Here is a 20,444-nt window from a genome sequence, read left to right as displayed (position 1 = left end):
ATAAGACCAAGGTCTACATGCTGTGCATCGGTTTGTTCCCCTCCGAGTAGGGGAACCTTCAGACATCCTCCAAAGTTAGCAGACCTACATATATTCAACTTGTTGTATGCAGATGATCTTATACTCTTAAGTCATACCAAAATCATATTGCAACGATTAATCGACGGCATTTTAAAATATTCAAGGGCAAATGGTATGATAATAAATGAAGCTAAGACCAAAGTAATGGTTATTACAAAAAACAGACGACTTAAACATAGATATAAATGGTTCTTGAAACACAACGAATTAGAACAAGTTGTTTCCTATAAATATCTTGGTGTTATTTTTATGACAATGGAAACTTCCTACCACAGAATTGGATATCACAAGGAAGGCAAATACCCTTGTTGCGGCATTTAGGACTATCCAGAAAGCTATAAGTGACTTGTCTTATCGCCCTTTCCTAAAAGTAATCGCTGCAAAACTACTACCAACTTTAACATAAGGTAGTGAGGCAGTAAATGGGAAAGACACAGAGATCATCAATAGTGCGGTGGCTAAAACCTAAAACATTTTATCCGCCCTGCCAAAGAATGCCTCACAAGCGCCGGTGAGGTTGGAATTTCGGCTAAATAATCAGCTATATGCAAGGAAAGGGCAAGCACTTAAAGTGTGGAACAGAATAAAAATGATCAAGATAACCAAATGTCTCGGCTATTGTGGCAAGAAGTAAAAAATAACAGAAAATTACTTGTCTTGTCCTATCTAAACACAGAGATAAAAGAATTTTGCATAACAACGATTTGGAACACCACAATCTCACAGGAAAGCTTAAAAAAACAATAAATCAATTTACAAACCATCTCTACTTGATAAAGGATAAAGATATGCTTGTAAAAAGAAATCATGCATGGCTGATTATAATTTTTAAGGAAAAAAAAGGTGCAAGGATATCTGTAGACAGCATTGTCTAAGAAAAACAAACACATCTTTATCAATGCTAGATTTGGTTGTTTGCCAGGACTATGTCACTTACCACCATGGAAGAGAACAGAAAATTACAAATTATGCAGGCTTTGTAAATACGGTCAAGAAAACATTATTCATTTATTGTGTCTTTGCCCGGATTTGGAATGTGAAAGAACACTTACACTTAAGAGGCTGTTCAATAACCGTGGAGCAAGGTCATGTAGGCAAGCCCTGATAGCATGTTTAAATTCTGAAGACTTACTAATGAATTCTTGATTTGTGAAATTTTTATGTGCTTTAGGGAAAAAGTTGGAGGTTCTTATTTGATTTAATATTGGATTGTGTTAATATGTATTTTATATAATCATGTTTTTGGATATAAACCTAAATGATTGACTGTTTTATAACTTTCTAACTTTGATGATACCGTAGCTTTTTTTTTTGTAAGATTTTAATTAATCACACAAAAATAAATAAACTTGAGCATGTATCTAGGGCTCTGGCCACCCACTGTGAGGTGCAGACCCTCGTCTCATTACCCATAGCACAAGATGCAAAGATGAGAAGTGGGGCTGGACACTGTCCACTTTTACTGAATCTGGTATCAAATGGATGACTGAGCTGCCATAATGCCGGACACACCCTTGGCACCCATCTGGATCTTTTCACCACTGTGCACTAAAGCGCCTTAAGTCACACAAAGAATGAACGTGTCTTCCGGCGTAGACCATCGCCTCTTGACAAAATATTACATTCTGGCATTTTACCCTCTTGTGTCTGCCTTCTGTATCTGTACACTCTTCGCCAGCGTAGAAACTTCCTCTGTATTGTTGAGCGCGTTATGGAACCTACTCTTTCCTCTTGTGGTTTAAACAGTGTTTAATTTTTAAATAAATACATTAATAAGTGCCTGGAGGCCACTTGCAGCTTGCACCACACATTCCCCCAATGATACTAACAACCCACCTGCTAACCATCACACACCTGCAAGTGTGATAATTCGGACTATTTCAGGCCACCAACGCTATAGAATGGCTTGGGCAGCAGTTAATAGTCATTGTAATGTATATTGAATTAATAATTAACTGTTGATGTGGTCCTCTCTAAGTTATCCAGACAGCGCCACCTTGTGGCAGACTGTCACAAGAACCAGTGTTGACAATTAAGTGTAAACTGTATGTCCACAAATCCAGTTATATATACTCGAAACAAATACATGTTCAACCTGGTTAAAGCCTTCCCAGTAGTGGCTGAGGCCAAAACATGTAGGGGCAAGAGGCCGTCCAAGTGTCAGACTTCCTGCAAGCTAAAACAAGGTCGTTTTCATTACCAAAAAATTCTGAATTTGTTTCGTCCCTGTGAGCGTTGTGATAGAAGTGTGTTTGCCTTTTGTTCTGGTTTGTGCATACTGTGTAATTTATCAGCTTTGGGGTTTATTAGTTGTTTATTTTGCTTTAACCTCACAACCCACATATTTTTCAAGATGGTTTTGAGTTAAATTAGTGTGCATCTTCGCTTCCTCATGGAGCTTATTCACCTGTTCAATCAAACATACTGAGGTGAAGCCACTGCAATGGATGCGGACATGAGGGGGGCGGTGTGGAGGGGGGGGGGGGGGGGGGCGGGGGGGGGGGGGGTGGTGCAAGGGGGGTGCAAGGTGAGGTAGCGGGAAGTAGGAATATAGAAGTAGAGGGATAGAGTCTTGGAATGGATCCGAAATAGATATATCAAGACGTTAAAGGTTGGTGGGCAAAAACTTTGCGGTTGAAGCGTGCACTGATTTCTTGTTTCTCTGATTTTCTTTTTAGGTCGGAATGAGTTGATTGCCAGATACATTAAATTACGAACCGGGAAAACACGGACGAGAAAACAGGTAAAAGCGACATCTCACTGCGCTTCCAACCTTCTCTCAACAGGAATGACCATTGGCTCATGTCTAGCATGGTTAACGTCTGATGACAACTGCGATGTACTTTTACCATCACGGACCTGGCTCTGGGAGTTGCCTAGGAAAACCAGGGGTCAACTCCCATCTGACAGATAGATAGCAGAAAACAACCTTTGGCTCTTCTCGTGCAGATCAGGGTCGTCTTCGTGAAGTCATTAAAAGAGATTTCAGCGATTGGCCTCTAGGAGGACAGTCCGTGCTAATTTATTTAGTCACTCTAGAAAATAATTTAGGGAGGGATGTGTGAGAGAGATACTAAGATTGCTGGTGTACATTTGTATCTCACAGCACCACAAGACTGAGAAAGCTAAGCTGGCATTAGCTGTGGCGAATGTACATGTTCCTTCTTTCCTGGGGTTTTACCAGAGTATGTGGTGTTGTGTTAGGAGCTGCTTTAGTAGCCTAGCGAAGTTTATAAACAGTTCCCTTTGTGCTGCAACGTGTCCACTTCCCTTTGAAGTTTCAGCGTGGTCTCAGGATATTAAATAGGTTTTAGGGCATCTCACAAAGTCTTGAATACTAAGCGTTCACATCTAGTATCCTCAGTACGGTAGTTGTGAAGTCCAGGTTTTTTTTCCATATACATGACTGGCTGAGGTGCTTTCTTATATTTGGTGTTTTGGTAGACAGAGGTGTATATTGATGTCGAGATTTAACCCCCTAAGTGCTGAGGTAATTTTATTTATATTTGAAGCAGTTCACTTCTGCGCTTTGGTTACTGTTTTTCGCACAAAAGATATCCAAGCCAACTTTGTCCTTTTTTACCCATATGTTAGGGATTTTAAAGGCACACTGTATTTGTGTGTGTCCCTGGAAGAAACTGAGATAAAAGCCAAAATGTAGCTGAATTTATTTTTGTGGTGGGGGAATGGGGATAAGTGCTGTGGGCGCAGAGGTAGCATTTTTATCAGGTGAAGTGTGAGAATACAGCGTAGTAAAACTTTGGCCAGTGGTTGGAAGAGTGCAAGATTTCGGACACATAACTATGGAAAAATACAGTTTTTCACTCATTCTTTGAGGTGGGCATGGCATTCTGGGTAGGAAAACGTGCTGGGATCCATGCTAGTCACAGTTCCTGGGATTCCGATGGGTTTCTAGATTTTTGCTCCCCCTGTAAAGGGGAGTGGAGCGTAAATTAGCGATGAATGCCCCACTCTACCCTCTGAGTAGACAAGAAAAACTTCCTGGAGCCCATTAAATTGTGTCAGGAAACCCAAAATTAGAACCGGGACCGCTCCCCAACCCGATTTGAAAATGTTATTTATATCTTTTTTGGAGAACTAAAGGTGTTGTGGGCTTATCAGCCTCCTGGGTAAGCAGACTGGATGTTTACCCCCTTTCTGCCCACTCCTAAAAGGGCAGAAACCCCCACAAGGGAAAACAGTGAGAAACTGAATGGGATGCAGGGATTGCCTATCCTAGCCCTGATTTACACCCCCACCCTCTAGGCAGCAGGCAATATTTCTGCCATTTAGGGGAGCAGATTGTAGTGTTCACCTCCAGTATTCCTGTCGCTGGAGTGCAGAAAGTCCTCTAGACACCATGGATTGGAGTGACGCATTGCCCATCTTGGACCTGGATCCTAGATCCGGATAGCCTTTCTGCCATCCAGGAAACGCAGAATGTTGGAGTGGTGGGCTTTCCTCAGTCTCTGGCAGGCCACATGTCTGAAGTACATACACCCAAAGGGCCAAAATAACTTCTCACTTGCAATGGGAACTCTAGTGTTTGGGAGGTGGGCCCCGAGGAAGTGGGGAAGCTTATATTTCAGAATGATTGATTTGGTTTCAGGGGTGGGGGTTGTGGCCTAATGCCCTGATGGGAATTACATATCCGGCACACTGTCCCTGTTTGCACCATAGCACACCCTTAAGTAGATGTGTCCAGCTCAGGCTAGGACTGTAACAGGGCATACTGGCCTTTCTTTGACCAGGAAGAAAAACATCCCTGTGCGGGGGGATATAATGCGTTACTGAAGTCTTATGCAGGGTGATGCTTTTCTCCCTCTTCAAAGGGAGCAACAACCCTCCTTAAATAACCCTACAACCCATAAAACGAAGATATAGGAAAGCATTATCCATTCAATTAAATAGTCAGACAACCTTGGCTTTACCTTTTATTAGAATACTGGAATGTGGAGAACTCCATTGCAGACAATGGAGTGCTTCTTGTTCTACGGGACGGTAAAAGTCCGCAAAGCAACATTCCAATGTTATTTAAACAAAGGCCTCTCGAAGCCCGAGGGGATTTCAATCTCCTCGGGCTCCGAGAGGCTTTTGTATTAATTTGTTAGAACATTCTGCCCTCTAGTGGCAGAATGTTCTAATAGCCTTATAGCCCTTCGTAGCAGGGCAATACCGGCTATTAAAGTCCCGCTCCCTTGTTAAAGGCCCGAGCCGAAACGCTGGAGCGGGCGTTTAATAGCCGGTATAGCCCACTACTGCAGGCTATAAGGCTATATTATGATAGGTAAGAAAATAAAAAATTGTAGAACTAACAAAAAGGCCCAAAAAGGATAACGTTTCCTAATGTCACTCACAACCTCTGTTGAGTTAAATGTTTTAGAGGAAATTATGCTTAATAAAGATAAATGTGACTTAGTACTAAATCCCAATTCTTTTCCCTTCGGCCCTTTACCTTCTACCATGAAGCATGTTGAAACAGTAATTGCACCGCCCGGTTATTTATTAGCTCTGTCTAAGAGGTTCTAAACATTATTTATTGATTTATTTCTCCAACATAGCAAGCCTTCCATATTAAATTGTGAAACAATGTTGAATAATGTGTATATGAATTGCATCTAATTACATGAAAGACATACGTAATGTGCAATTTGTGCGGTAGAGTAATGTGAACGTTGATCCTTCAAACTTTTTAGTGTACTGTTACTCTCCTCATATGACTCATCTCATATAAAAAAGAAATTGCATGTCTACAAAAATAGAAATTGATGTTGCTCCAGGATCTCCTTTGTTGCAATCCACCAACTAGAGAACTGCACCGTCGCAAACACTAGGATTTGTGCACAAGAGTTTGTCTACCTCTATGTATCCCCGTTTCAAGAATATTAAAGGGCCTGCTTTTAACCTGGCTGTCTCGTGCTGAGGGGTTACCAAGAGCATTACAGAACTGTTAAAACACTATATGGGTAGAGGAGTAGGCCTAATAGGTAATGTGGTCGACCTCGAATCTGAGGAACTGGGTTTGAGTCTCGGCAATGACGTTGAACTTCCTGTGATTCTGGGCAAATCACTTAATCTCCCCGTGCCTAACAAAATTTAATGTGTCCTCATGTAATACAACTGGTGCTATGTAAAGGGCTCTGATACCCAATTCGGGTCAAGTTTGTGGTATAAAAAACTCTGTAAAATTAAAAAAATTAAAATTATTAGAAGAGACACTGTGGATGCAATAAATAGGTAATGGCTCCCTAGTGTTTTGAACCCAACTGTGAGGGATAATCAACCCCAAAAGAGCCAGGCCGTATGTCTGAATTACAGGACTCCCAACTAGTTTAAATGTAGCTGGGCTAGAAGGTTTTTTGAAGCTTGCCAATTATTTTTATGTTTTCGGGTCTCTCAAATAGTTTGTCTTCAGGAAACTTGGTCAACACTTGATTTTACCATATTTTTTAATTTCAGGCCATTTTCTAATCTGTGGCTGTAACATTGAAGGGGTCCTTGCTATATTATTACATGCTGATTTTAATTGGCCTTTTTATGAAGTGCTATGTAATGAGTCCTACGAATTGTTAATCTGTAATGTATACTTACCTCCCACTTCTGATACTAATTGAGACCTTTGGATGAAAGAATGTAGTATTTGTCATATGACTATTATAACACCAATTGATCTTTAGTAGTAGGTGATTTTAGCACCCTGATAACATCCTCCTTGTATTCACACATTGATTTTTCTGACCTCAATACTGCTTGGGGATTGGATGCACCTCACCTACCCAATAAGTACTCAACCAGCTCTTAATTTGTTTACATGAGTGCTAGAACTAAATTTGACTTAAATTAATGGCCACTTTGAGAACCGCTCCATTGGCAGCTTTTCAGCGAATAATGAGTTTATCTTCATTTATACATTTGTTTCTTACTTATTTGTTTCTTCATTCGATTTAAAGACAACTAACTTTAATGATCATTTGTTACTAACTTTCTCTGCAATTAGCCCATTCTTCCCCATTTAATCCCTTTTTCTCTTTAAAATTATAATGGTCTTACCAACCATTTATATAATTGGAACGAGAAAACCAACAACTTTATAGATTTGTTGTCATGAACTATCGCCAACCTGGTTACTTCCAAGTCAGTGAATGTCACAACTTTTCCAGATTTTATGGCATTAGGGATTAATTTCTTATCCATAACTATCATTCCTAAATAACCACTGATAGAGGACCATTTTAAACTTAAGAAGATTTTTAAAAAGAACTGTAACAAAGAAGGAACTAAAATGGATGAAGGCGAGCATAGAAGCTAGGTGGTGGTACTTTGTCCAAACCACTCGTATTTTTTACACGATTTTGGTATATAAAGAACCTTGGACAAAGATGTCCACAAGAAACCTATTTCTATAGATTACTCCCTTTGGCATTTTCATTTAATTCACTTTTACCAAAAATTGATAGCCAACATTATAAATAGTATGCATAACTCCTGGGCCCAAGACCTGGGTGGAGTGTCAGTAGCAGCTCTTAAATTTGCCACATTTCTGGGGAGCTAGGCAATTGAAACATTTACCAAATTTGCTATTCATGGAAAAGCAGTCATATCATACTACTATGGAAAAAGGGAGACTGACCTGACCAACCCATTAAATGATTTTCCGATTGCAGTGTTAGATGTGACTGAAACAGTGTTTGTCGGGGGTTATCTTTAACCAATTATAGGCATGGGTTAGCAAAAAACATTTGCTACAACTTGAACAAGTAAAACCACCTGCTAAATTATCGAACACTTCTTATGCTTTCAACATTTGTTTGAAAAGTATGGGCAGGGCAGACATTTAAATTTATAACTTGCATATATCGACTTTAGTTGTGCATTCCATCGTGTTGATAATCCAAAACTCTGGAAAAACTAAATAATTTGAGTATCCCAGATTGCATGCTATACGCCACATCAAATTTGCTTTCTCACATTTGGCTGCGAGGTTATGAGTGGGAGGATTGAGAGTAGTTATGAATTACTGCCAAAATTACTTTTGTGAATGGCCTGAAATACGAATGTGTTCTTGCCTCTTTAGTATTTTCGCTTTATATATTTCTTTTTCCCAGATTTGTGAAGTTTTTTTGCCCTTGCCTCCTAAATTAGGGCCGATGGACTTATCTGGATTTATCCATGCGGGCAATGTAATACTGATCGACCATACCTCATTAGATCTGCAGCTCCCTCTGCCACATTGGCTGACCCCTCACAAGCCCATAATTTGGTGGCTAATGGGGAAAAACGTCATGACAATGGGTGTCCAAGGAGTAGCTGCCCCACTCGCCTGTGGCCAATCCGTAATAGTCACCTTTAAATAGTTATGCTTTTCTTCTATCTAGAGTTACGAGTTCTAAAACTCTATCACATTTCAGCAACACAAATGTTCTGAATGCTTGAGTCAGTTCTTTGGGATTGGCTTTATTGCAATTATTTAATTCTTTAGGCAAGAGATTTTGATTTCTCTACAAAAAATGTATATTGCTGTAATTCCAGCTATCTCCTTATACGTTACAGAAGCCCAACCCATACATTAAATCAATAAAATTGACGAGTTAGGATCATGATATTGGAAGTCCTACATTTGAATAGGATGGTTGAGTGTCTGTGATGGAACACTATGTGACCTTGATGAATCACAAAGTGTTCTCCCATGTGTTTCACTACCTCTATCACATACCCAAGACTCCTACCTCAGTCTTAATAGGTATTTGTTAGCATCAGTGTTAATCAGAAGCAGTTGTTTTCCGGATTACTTCTATTTTTTTTTTAAATTAATAAATTGGTGAATAATAAATCAGTCCAACATGTCTAACATGAGATTATGGCTAAAAAAGATAGCAAGGAGTAAATGCTTTTAAACAGATCTTGCCTATTGCCTAAAAAACAAATAATTTGCCTAAATTGTATTTTTAACAAATTGTGAGAATCCCAGTTCTCTGTAAAAGCTCATTTAAATCCTGAAGCTATAAGGTTTTATATACATTTTAAATTGGGAATTTCGCCAATAGACACAAATAGTTGGTGTCAATGTCCTGGTGGTTCAAGGTATCTGGAGTGTTCTTAGATTCTACCTGTGAAATTCAAGATTTCAATCCTACTTTTCTTTTGGCCGAGTTTATCATTTATTCAGGATTTTTAATTTCAAACCAATATTCACACAGGACAGCCTGGTTCACTGTCTGATATTTTTGTATCAACTTGTTTCTGTACATTTTTGATGTCAATTGCATATTATTTCTAAAGTCTTTTCAATGTGTAAAATTGTATGTTACTGTTTTATTTATCTATCTAACTGTATAAATTATACGAAATATTTATCTGTGAATAATACTTAAATAAATAAAAAATATATTTACTGATTGGATGGAGCACTACTTCCCCATAAGATTGGGCAGCTTTGAGAGACAGATAAGAACTAGATCCAAATACAAAATAAACGGAAGATAGACACTAAGGTAGACATGATTTGAAGGATAGATTACATTCAGTAGAAAAGCTACACTTATTGCTGGGGGGAAAAATAGTTTTCAATGCTTCTTTAAGGAAAGAAGATAGGCTGAGTTGTTACACATGACGGTGTGTTTTTTTGTTTGGGAGATTTCAAATCTTTGTCCCTCAAGATACAAAGAATATTGCTTCTAAAACCTTTTTCTCCACCCACAGAAGTGAGTAGTCTTACAGTAAAGGTGTGTTTATTTAGGTTAATTAACTTATTTACTATGGAACAGTTTTGAATTTTTTCCTGAATGTAACGGGTAGTCAGTGGAATTGCTTAGAATTGGGGAAGTTGCTAACATTTTCTTGTGGAAGATAGTTTGGTTATGGAATGTAGAACAGATTGAGTGGACAAGTGAGGATTGGAGGTCACTTGCTACTATAGTACCTCCAAAGTTCCAACAAGTGATAATCAAAGCGTGCGCTGTCACAAACCAGCCAACTCACACGATGTCACTGTGTACCACATGATTTTGTCTCCCTTCGTACGGTCACATCCTGAGGAATCGCATGGTGGTGGGCAAGGCGAGCTGGAAACCACTGAATATAGTACATTTTCAGCTTGTCTTTTTGGCTGTAAGCTGTGATGTCCATTAAGGGGTGTGAACCCACCAAGGCATCAGTGTCAGCTCAGCAACCCTTCATGGTTTTCTGTGAAATGGGGAGGAGATGGGGGCTTGGTGAGGGATAGATTGTCTCTTGGGTAGCTTTAGGCATGAGGCAATTCCCCTTCCAATGGCCTGCCCCTCCTCACACGGTGACATGTATTTACAGGTTTGCAGGTCTGCTATCAGGTTCCCAGGACTTGAAGGTACAAGTTAGCAGATTTAGCCGTTCTGTTTATTCGCTATGATTAAAAGTCAAGACAGGTTTAAATTCCAGCAATTTTAGAGATGTACAGAGGGATGGGAAAAATCTTTTGACCATGAGCAGGTCAAGAAGCAAAGGGTTGAGTTTTGTTTTATGTTTGAGAACAACGAGGAAATACTCTTTACCTAGGAATGAGCTTCATAGTTTAATTTATGGTAAGGCCCTGGGACAGGTGTGTGGCCGCTGTCTGGTGCACTTTGGTATTACAAAAGGGGCCGCAGACACTTGTGTGGCCCCTTCTGTAAAACAGATGGTGCTGATGCACATATATTACCAGTACTATCCTAAAGGCCCGTTCTCATGCACATGAGAAACACTTTGCTTCTGTGCCTGCGTTGAGCAGAAGAGACCGGGAGCGTCCATGACTGCGTGCCAGAAAAAAGAGGCAGAGCACAGTCAAGGCACTCCTTTGGAGGGGTAAGGGAGGGCAAAGGACTACCATTGCCCCACCCCAATAAACCACCCAAACATCCTCTTGCAGGCAGGTTCAGTTATTCACTGCATCCGCCTGCACAGGGACCTCTGCTGAGTGCCGCCTACACTGCGAAAGATGGACCGGCTGCTTCAATCAGAATGGTCGATCTTTCTCTAATGTGCTGCACAAATTCACAGCTGTCCTGGGGCAGCACATTATCTGTAAGAGGGCTCATTTCCCTTTGCTCCTGGCTCACCTAGTAAAGGGTGCTACTTGGTGCAAACCGGCACAGTGTGCCTGGTCAATAACATGGGCTGAAGACGTTGTGTAGCAACCATGGTTGGACCTTTAATAAAGGTAGTACTGAGGGTTAGACTAGTATTGCCGGATCATGTTTTTAGGCAGAGTTTGGTGTCCTTTGCCTGTTGGGGAATTCACACTCCCATCCCAGTGAGCAATTAATGCAACAGCTCAAGATACAGATGAGCTAAAGTGAGTGATAAGATCAAACTCAGAGAAACACAGCAAGACAAGACCGCCCTACCAGAGATGTGATTTGCGTTCTTCACCAATTGCTATCAGTCGGTTCGACAAGAGGAGGTCTTGCTGAGAAATTGCCCACAGCCACCCATGCAGCATTCTACAGTTAAGATTAGCCTACAGTGAACAAATGTGTCAAAAGCCACTGGGAAATTCAGGAGAATGTAGTGATCACATATTTTTTAAAGCTGTAGTTCTGATGCTACAACTAGTGTAGAAACTGGATTTATGTTTGCAAGCAGATGCTTGGTTACGAGATCATTTGATTGGAAAAACACAACTCTAATGCTTTCTTTAGGCAAGGCGGGTTGGAAAGATGTCTAAAGTTGTAAAGAATGGTGGGATTAAGATTGGATTTTATGAAAGGGAGTACTCATTCCAATTTCTAGCAGTTTGGGGGAGTACTATTGAATGTGCGACGCTCTAAAGTAGTTCATGGGAAGAGAATCCAGTGGTGCGGGGGTGGGCGGTTTCTATTGCTCATCAGTAGTTTGTGCTCCTGTATATGAGGTCTGCAGCCCTGAAGGATTAATATGTTCCTGTGCTGCGAACCCCGATGGCATAATCTCTTCATTTTGTTTGTGTTTTGTCATTGATTGGCGGAACCCAGGTGTCTAGCCACATACAGGTCCTTGCAAGAAAGAAGGTACGGGAATATCAGGTTGGCATAAAGGTACGTTGGCGCCCATGTGACCTCCCTCGGCGTGGCAGCATGGGCAGCCCCCTCCTTCTCTCCTTGCCTCTGGTCTAAGGCTCTGCTCTTTCCCTCTTCTTCTGCTCTCTCTGCAGGTTTCTAGCCACTTGCAGGTGCTAGCAAGACGGAAATCTCGCGAAATTCAGTCCAAGCTGAAGGTAGGGGCTTCCTGGGCTGTTGGCTGTATTGAGAACTAACCCACCATCCTGTTTTCTGCTACAGCTTCCTCTTTCTTCCGCAGTGTGTGACTCAGATTTCCAACAAGCCTTATTTAAACTTAGCTGGTTTTATAATAAGCCTCATGGCATAGCCTGTTTTTGGCATTCAACTGGTAACGTGCAGCGCTGGTAGGAGTGTACAGAGAGCAAATGCTGTTTGAATTCAGAGTCACAGCTCCATCACTGTGTTATTTCTACTAAATTCCCCATGTTTATGGATCAATCCCATGTGTATCTGCTGTATCTGTGCATGACATAGCATGCAGTGCAGGTGGTCGAGCGAGCAAGAATGTGACCCTATACTGGAAACCTGACATGGGCCAATCACAGGCTTCTGCTTAGACCCATGTGTACACCAGCTACTGTTTTCAAATCAGAGTTAAAATATCAGCCATCACCATATCTTCAAAAAGTCTCAACTGTAATCTTAACCACAAAAGATACTTCTAAAATCAAATCCACCAACACTCTACTTAATAATTTAATCAAGATCTGTGTAACCTGTGTTTAAGATCTGCATAACATTCTTATTCCCAGGGACTCTTCTATAAAATATTTCCTCCATGGTCCTTTCAGTAAATGACCGTTAGTCATTTAATATTTTCATGGTATTCATGACATTTCGGTGTCCCCCAGTTGCACACCCTTGTATGTTCCCGATGGACCTAAAACAAACTTCACGAATAAACTTATCGTTGTGTTATACAGGTAATCTAACTTTATTAATCCTTATATCATCATCCTGATCCTTCTCATAGATGAGTGTACATTTTCAAACATATTTCCATTTCCGCATTTATCTGAATAATCCCTTCATTATTCCCAATGCATTTTGAGTCGGGAAGACTCTTCATCAGGGGATAGTGATCCTATAAATGAATAAGTACATATCAAATTCAAGGCAAAGCGCCCCTAGGCAAGAAACAGCATAAACAGAGTAAACCTGTTATGTTAAAAAAAATGCATTCAAAGCATGCATGCAGTGTTTGTTCAATAAAGATTGAAAGAAACTAACATGTATTCCATGGTGTCAAAAAATTACATGTGAACGGTAGTGCGACTCGTAAAGTAATGGTGAACGTCGTGTCTGTGACGGGACTAAAATAATAAAAGAAGTACAAGATATACAAATACGATACACCCATAACCGAATAGTGAGGTATTGTGCAAAATGTCATGTTGTAACAGACTCGTAAAGTTTCCACAGAGTCTTACCTCCGTTATACACGGAAGCGGATATTCTGTGTGGGCAGTGTAACAGATCTGAAAAAAACGCATTCGAGTAAGAAGACACCACAAAACTCAATATAGATGAAGCTCATGGGTGAAACCCAAAAGCTAAATAGATGCGTACCTCTTATAAAAACAGCGTATCCCTGATGTTAAACGAAGTCACTGAGGTTTTCCATTTTACCGAGCTTCAAGCTTTGTTAATTAAATACGCGTTGAGAGTAAATAACAAGCGAAGACGGGCTAAGACATTGATTCTGCCCTACTTAAATATGATTTAGCCACCCGTCCTGCAGTAGAGCAGATCGCCCCACTTAAAATATTTAAAAGTCGTCCTGCAAGAAAACAGGAAGTCTGGTTTTCAGAAGAGCTGCAGTGCCTTAAGCGTACTGCCAGGAAATTCGAGAAAGTTTGGAGAAAGTCGCACCTGGAGATGGATAAAATTAACTATCAGATGGCAATAAGCACCTACCATAAAGCCATCCGCGCTACACGGAAGAGCCTTGTTACCTCACAATTGGAGGCGGCAGGTAAAGGTCCGAAAGTGTTATATCAAATCATAAACACCTTTCTAAAACCAGTAGCATGTGAAAGTGCGGATATGTCGTCTCAACAACTATGTGACGACATCTCAAGTTTTTTCACCGATAAGATCGATGCTATCTATGAGAAAATTGAGGCATCTATTCCATCCAGAAATAATAATCCTGACATTAATACATCGGGTCAAGCAGTTGCGGCCAACTCTGATTTGTTGCTTAACTTTCCGAATATCACTCTGCCAGAGGTGGAGATGTTGATCAATAACAGAAAAAGTGGGAGCCCTTCTGATCTATTACCAGCAAGATCAATGGGAGAGGTGGGGAAAGTGCTTGGTCCGGATATTCAGAGCCTGGTGAACCTCTCGTTGGAAACAGGACGTGTCCCACGGGAGTGGAAAAAGGCTCTAGTTAGACCTATCCGGAAGAACACCGCCATCCCTTGGACTAACCTGTCCAATCTCAGACCCATCTCCCTGCTACCATTTTTGGGTAAAATCATTGAAAAGCATACTAACAAGCATTTGTCCAACTTCCTGGAACTATCGGGAAGCCTTGACCCTTCACAGTCTGGTTTTAGACCGAAATATAGTACCGAAACGGCCCTGCTGTTGATAACTGACGATCTTCGTATGTACCAGGACAGAGTTATTTCTGTTGTCCTGGTGCTACTAGACTTATCGGCAGCGTTCGATACCATTTCTCATAAGATCTTGATGGAACGCCTGACTTTGAAGGGACTGGGTGGCAAGGCACTGGACTGGATAAAGAGCTTTCTCTCCGACCGCACCCAAACTGTCTCCATGGGTGAATTTCGGTCGGATGAGGTTAAGATCACCAAAGGGGTGCCACAGGGCTCATGTCTGAGCCCAACTCTTTTTAACACCTATGTGGCACCCCTGGCAGATATAACTAGAGCCTTTGGTTTCTGTCCAGTGTCTTATGCTGATGATACCCAGCTGCTTTTTCCTTTTAAATCATTGACCCCGGAGGTTATACAATCTTTCTCCGAGGAGATGAAAGCAGTATCCCAGTGGATGTCCTCCAACTTCCTTCAGTGTAACGTTGGTAAGACTGAGGTGATGCTTTTCGGTGAGGCCAAAATATTATGGTCCCCTGGCTGGTGGCCTTTAGATCTAGGACCAGTCCCCGAACCAAAACTAGTAATCAAGAACCTTGGGGTACGTCTGGAGCCGGAGCTGACTATGAAACAACATGGAAATAATACGGTGGGGTCCTGTTTCCATGTGATAGGGCTCCTCCGTAGGATATTCCCACTCCTTCCGGACTCCATTAGAAAAACTCTGGTTCAGGCTCTAGTGATCAGCCGACTTGATTACTGTAATGGTCTTCTGGTGTCTGCAAACGAAGAGGTGTTGGACCGACTGCAAGTGGTACAAAGCACTGCAGCCAGGCTAGTCCTCAATGCTCCCCCCAGATCCTCCTCTAAACCTCTGTTGCATAAACTTCACTGGTTATCCATCCACCAAAGAGTGAAATTCAAGACTTGCTGTATTGTACATAAGGGACTACATGATTTAGGCCCTGCCTATTTAGCTAATAAATTTGTCCCATATGCTCCCACACGCTCCCTTAGGTCAAGTGAGCAGTTGCTGCTAAGGATACCTAGGGTTGGCAGGACTAGAATGGGTGGCAAGGCCCTGTCAGTGGTTGGTCCTACTTTGTGGAACAGTCTCCCTCTCCAATTAAGACCGTGTTCCGACCATTTTGTTTTCGGAAAACAATTGAAAACCTTTTTGTTTCAGGTCTAAGCAGTTAAGTTAATAAGAACTTAATGATCTGTTACTTTGTGAGTTTTGGCCCTGTACGATTATACTGCCCCGGTTTTGCCTCTGTTGTCTCTCAGCGCTGAAATACTCCTCCGGGAGTTTATTCAAGCGCTTTACAAACACGCAAATAAATAAATAAAATAAATAAAACCGACTCACTGTATTCATAAAGATCAAAAGAGGAATTCTAGTTTAAAAGGGAAATAAAGCAAAACCGGACTTAAAGCTAGAGCCGAAATAGACTACGTGCGTGTACTAATGGCGGTGACATCACCATTAGTACTCGCACATAGTCTATTTCGGGTTTTAGCCCGTCTTTGCTTCATATTAACTCTCAACGCGTATTTAACTAACGAAGCTTGAAGCTCGGTAAAATGGAGAACCTTCGTGACTTCGTTTAACATCAGGGATACGCTGTTATAAGCGGTACGCATCTATTTAGCGTTTGGGTTTCACCCATGATATTCACCTCTGTTGAGTTTCGTGGCGTCTTCTTACTCTAATGCGTTTTTTTCAGATCTGTTACACTGCCCACACAGAATATTTCCACTTCCGTGTATATCGGGGTAAGACTCTGTGGAAACTTTACTAGTCTGTTACGACATGACGTTTTGCACAATACCTCACTATTCGGTTATGGGTGTATCATTTTTGTGTATCTTGTACTTCTTCTATTTTTTAATCCCGTCCAGACCTGATGTTCACCATTACTTTACGAGTCGCACTACCGTTCATATGTCATTTTTTGACACCATGATATACATGTTCGTTTCTTTCAATCTTTATTGAACAAACACTGCATGCAAGCTTTGAATGCATTTTTTTTTAACTTATCAGGTTTACTCTGTTTATGATGTTTCTTGCCTAGGGGTGCTTTGCCTTGAATTTGATATGTACTTTTTACATTTATAGGATCACTATCCCCTGATGAAGACACTTCCCGACTCGAAATGCATTGGGAATAATGAAGGGATTATTCAGCAAACATGCGGAAATTGAAATATGTTTGAAAATGTACACTCATCTATGAGAAGAATCAGGATGATGACATAAGGATTAATAAAGTTGGATTACCTGTATAACACAACAATAAGTTTATTTGTGAAGTTTGTTTTAGGTCCATCGGGACCATACAAGGGAGTGCAACTGGGGGACACCAAGCACAATTGCGTGGTGCTACCAGTATTGTTTTAATACACTCCCCATTGGCCAGAGGGAGATACCCCGTTCGCACCCAAAGTGTTTGAACTGCTGGATTAAGTATTTACATTGGAAAATCAACAGTGTGCTCCACTATCACAATTTATATTTATGACATTTCACCATGTTGTTGCCCATTAGCAGTCTCATCATCACTTCTATGCATGAGGTATCCTCAAACCCTCCTTCCAAGACCTCCATGCAAAACGGCTCCAAGTTGCATAAAAGCATGAGGGCTCTTGAAGTCCCTACTGAGAACATGTCTCTTATGCAGCCCTGTCTAAGGAGATCTCCCAAGAGCTGCTCTTCTATTCTGTACATAAGAGGACTCGTTGGGGCTCTTTCCTTTTTGTGGTCACTTGAAAACCTCTATCCGACTTGTTCAATAAATGAGGCTTCCTTTTCACCCCTATCTTGAATGCTCCTCTGAAATAACATATCATGAAGAAGCCTTTCTGAATAATCCTCAACACTCCTTTTTGAGGGATATTTCACTCAAATGCCCAAATCTATGAAGGGTCTCCTCCCTGCCACTGTGTTAGTTGAGGTCTCCTTGGTGCCTCTGCCTGTGTGTGACCTTCTCAATGTCTTTATTTAAGAGAGACAGCCCACCATTGCGTGCTCTTTTTCAGTGGCCATTACACCCAAAGGTTATGATTTTTCATAAATTCCATGGAGTGTTTCTCGTATGGGAGCACCTTTTCGTGAGATAGGCGCTCTTCAGTGTGACCCTTCACTAGGTGTAAATCTTTATCATTTTTGCCCTCAAATGTGGTTCTATTTTGGTTAGTATCACATGACTGGTTATGACTCCTAACTTGTGTGCTTCTTGCTGTCTGCCCCATCCATTGAACGCCTCTCTCTACTTTCATTTTCCTCCTTGGGTGGGTTCCATTTTTATTTGGCACCCCTTTTTCATTATGCTGACCCTCTATTTTGTCTCTGCATCTAGTTAGGTTTGTAGCTCTATTGAATTTGCCCTCCGTTGGGCGCGCCTCTTCATTTCACTCCATTTGACGACCCTCGCTATTGCATATTCCTGCCAGTTAGCGGTCCCTCTCCATTGCATATGCCACATCTCTCCATGCACCTCCCAAACATCCTCATAGTGCAGTTTTTGAAATGTACTACATAATCCTTTGTAATCAGTTTATAATGTTTGTTTTCTTATTTTTTCCCCTTTTCAATCAGGCCATGAATTTGGTAAGTGAAGCTGAAATGTAATACTACTACTGATTGTTACTCTTTATCCAGCTTATTTTCCTGTCTTAAGATTAATCCTCCTGCCCCCTTCCCCCTTAGATATATATTATTGACTAGATGAAGAAGATTTTTCATTTGAGCCCCCTTTATTTAGTCCTGAAAGTGTCAATCCAAATCTGAGACTCTTACTGGGGAGAAGTATTTTAAGGGGCATCAGATGGAAACCTGGTCATCATACCGGTTGAAGGCGAAGATAAAAAGATCACCACTGAAGGGAGAAAATTACTTAATTCTCTGTGGAAAAAGACGGGCAATCTGTACTACTTTTGAAAATGCATTCACCCCGTTTAATGAGCTAAAATCTGGGACATGTAGGCAGCTAGTAAGTGATTATTGAACATTTGCATGGACCAAGACTAGTTTTCAGTCTAAAATTCACATTTTAAGAACTAATACAAAAAAATTAAAGGGGTGGTAAAAAGATGAGCCAAATTCTTCGAACGATACTACAAAGATTTTGTGAGAATACTCGTAATCAAATATTTTCTTAAACTAAAAATCTCTTGAATAGCCAATTATGGTTAGGTTTATCTTTTAACCATAATATGCCCAGGTGTAAACCATAATAAGAGGAAGAATGGGATTTGGGTGTGCTACGAGAAGATGATATACATAGCTTGCCAGTTGCAGTAGTTAACTGAAAAGTTTTTTTAATCAAACATACACACACACACACACACACATTTTTTCACCTTTAAATGAACTGTTCTTTGGTTAAACTGACAAACTCAGGAAATGTAGTGTTTAGCGATAGGTTTTTATTTCCACAATCACAAGTGATGCCATGTTTTGCTTTAGAAGTGGCTCCTGTAATCGTAGCAGAAATGCCCCCACATGGAAGAGTCTAAAAAACCTTACACACAATATGGGATGCATTGTCCCCCCCCTCAAAGCTGCACTTGCCTCCTATAGAATCCCACCCACGGGAGTCCATGATAGTGGGCAGCAGGCACTGCCACCCTTGGTCTCTGAAACAGCGGCACACTCTAGGCTCATCATCAAGGCTCATATCTGGGCACATTGAAGTCACTTGCATCTGGGCACCTTGTTTTTTTGCCCGTCTTCTCCTGCTCACGCCATGCATGACGTATTCAAACCCAGCTGCGTTGGCAGCACTGTGTTCAGCAATGGGACTTTGCTTCTTGACCTGAAGGAGGCCTTTAAAGTTATACTTTAATGTATATGCATTACACCAAAAACACTTATGGCTTTAAATGGAAATGTATTACTACTGACCATAAAAATTCATTTTTCTCCTTGCTTTTGAAAATGTGTAGAATACTTCTTGTTCAAAAACTCTTCTGTAGTTGTAACTCACTGTTCTACTCTTGTTGTGCTCTTCGTCTGTCTCACCTGTCGTTATTTTGGTCCCACTGCACGCTCGTCTTTAGTTCCACCTCATAGACCTGTACCTGTCTTCTCTCAATAGGACCAGTTGTCGAAGGACAAGGCTCTCCAGAGTATGGCATCCATGTCTTCTGCGCAGATTGTGTCTGCCAGCGTCCTGCAGAGCAAGCTCAGCGCCCCTCCGCCCACGCCCCTCCAGCAGGCGGTCTTTTCCGCAGCCTCTAGGGTAAGGTGGCCTTTGTAGTACATGGAGCATCTTCGCCATAGCCAATGATGTCCTGATGGCTAGGAAATTCACATCCTCCAATCAACTCCTCCTTTTTTGTCCTACCTGTGGGAAAGTTGAAAATTGCCTGTTCTTAAGGCCATACAGGAGGGGCTATATTTAATAATGTCTGGAGAGTTTTAGTAATGGTGTGTGAGGTTCAGAGAAAACTGTGAGAAGTCTGGCTGTAGGACAGTGGTGTAGAAAAGTGATCACAAGTACTGTCTGGTATGTAATGTATGAGTGCTGGCATGAGAGGGGCTACAGGCAAAGTTGTAATAGGTTAGGGTTTGGAAAAACTATTGGCAGAGTGGTAAATAGTAATGCCCCTGGGAAGTATTAATGCTCCATTCCCTTATGTTTGGGAGAAACAAAGGCGAAATATCAGGAACCCAGGTTTCAATCCCTGGACCCCTCTAACCTCAACTGTTCTGGGGTCTTCACTGGAGAGCACTGCATGT

General features: G+C 41.2%; 1 protein-coding gene across 2 annotated transcripts in view; it reads left to right on the top strand.

Annotated features, from left to right (window-relative positions):
• TEAD3 (TEA domain transcription factor 3) overlaps nt 1-20,444 on the top strand; it is a 360,315-nt gene that overhangs the window by 264,943 nt on the left and 74,928 nt on the right. The window contains exons 3-6 of one of the 2 annotated variants that reach the window (XM_086923250.1): nt 2,760-2,824; nt 12,227-12,289; nt 18,300-18,311; nt 19,801-19,944. In XM_086923250.1, the coding sequence (XP_086779376.1) occupies nt 2,760-2,824; nt 12,227-12,289; nt 18,300-18,311; nt 19,801-19,944 (284 nt within the window). Of the gene's footprint in view, nt 1-2,759; nt 2,825-12,047; nt 12,111-12,226; nt 12,290-18,299; nt 18,312-19,800; nt 19,945-20,444 lie in introns of both variants that reach the window. The other variant, XM_086923251.1, reaches the window with a different exon arrangement.

The sequence above is a fragment of the Lissotriton vulgaris genome, chromosome 5 (assembly GCF_964263255.1).
Source record: "Lissotriton vulgaris chromosome 5, aLisVul1.2, whole genome shotgun sequence".
Lineage (NCBI taxonomy): Eukaryota > Metazoa > Chordata > Amphibia > Caudata > Salamandridae > Lissotriton > Lissotriton vulgaris.
The sequence above is the reverse complement of the archived record's forward strand: the minus strand, read 5'-3'. Positions and strand labels throughout refer to the sequence as shown.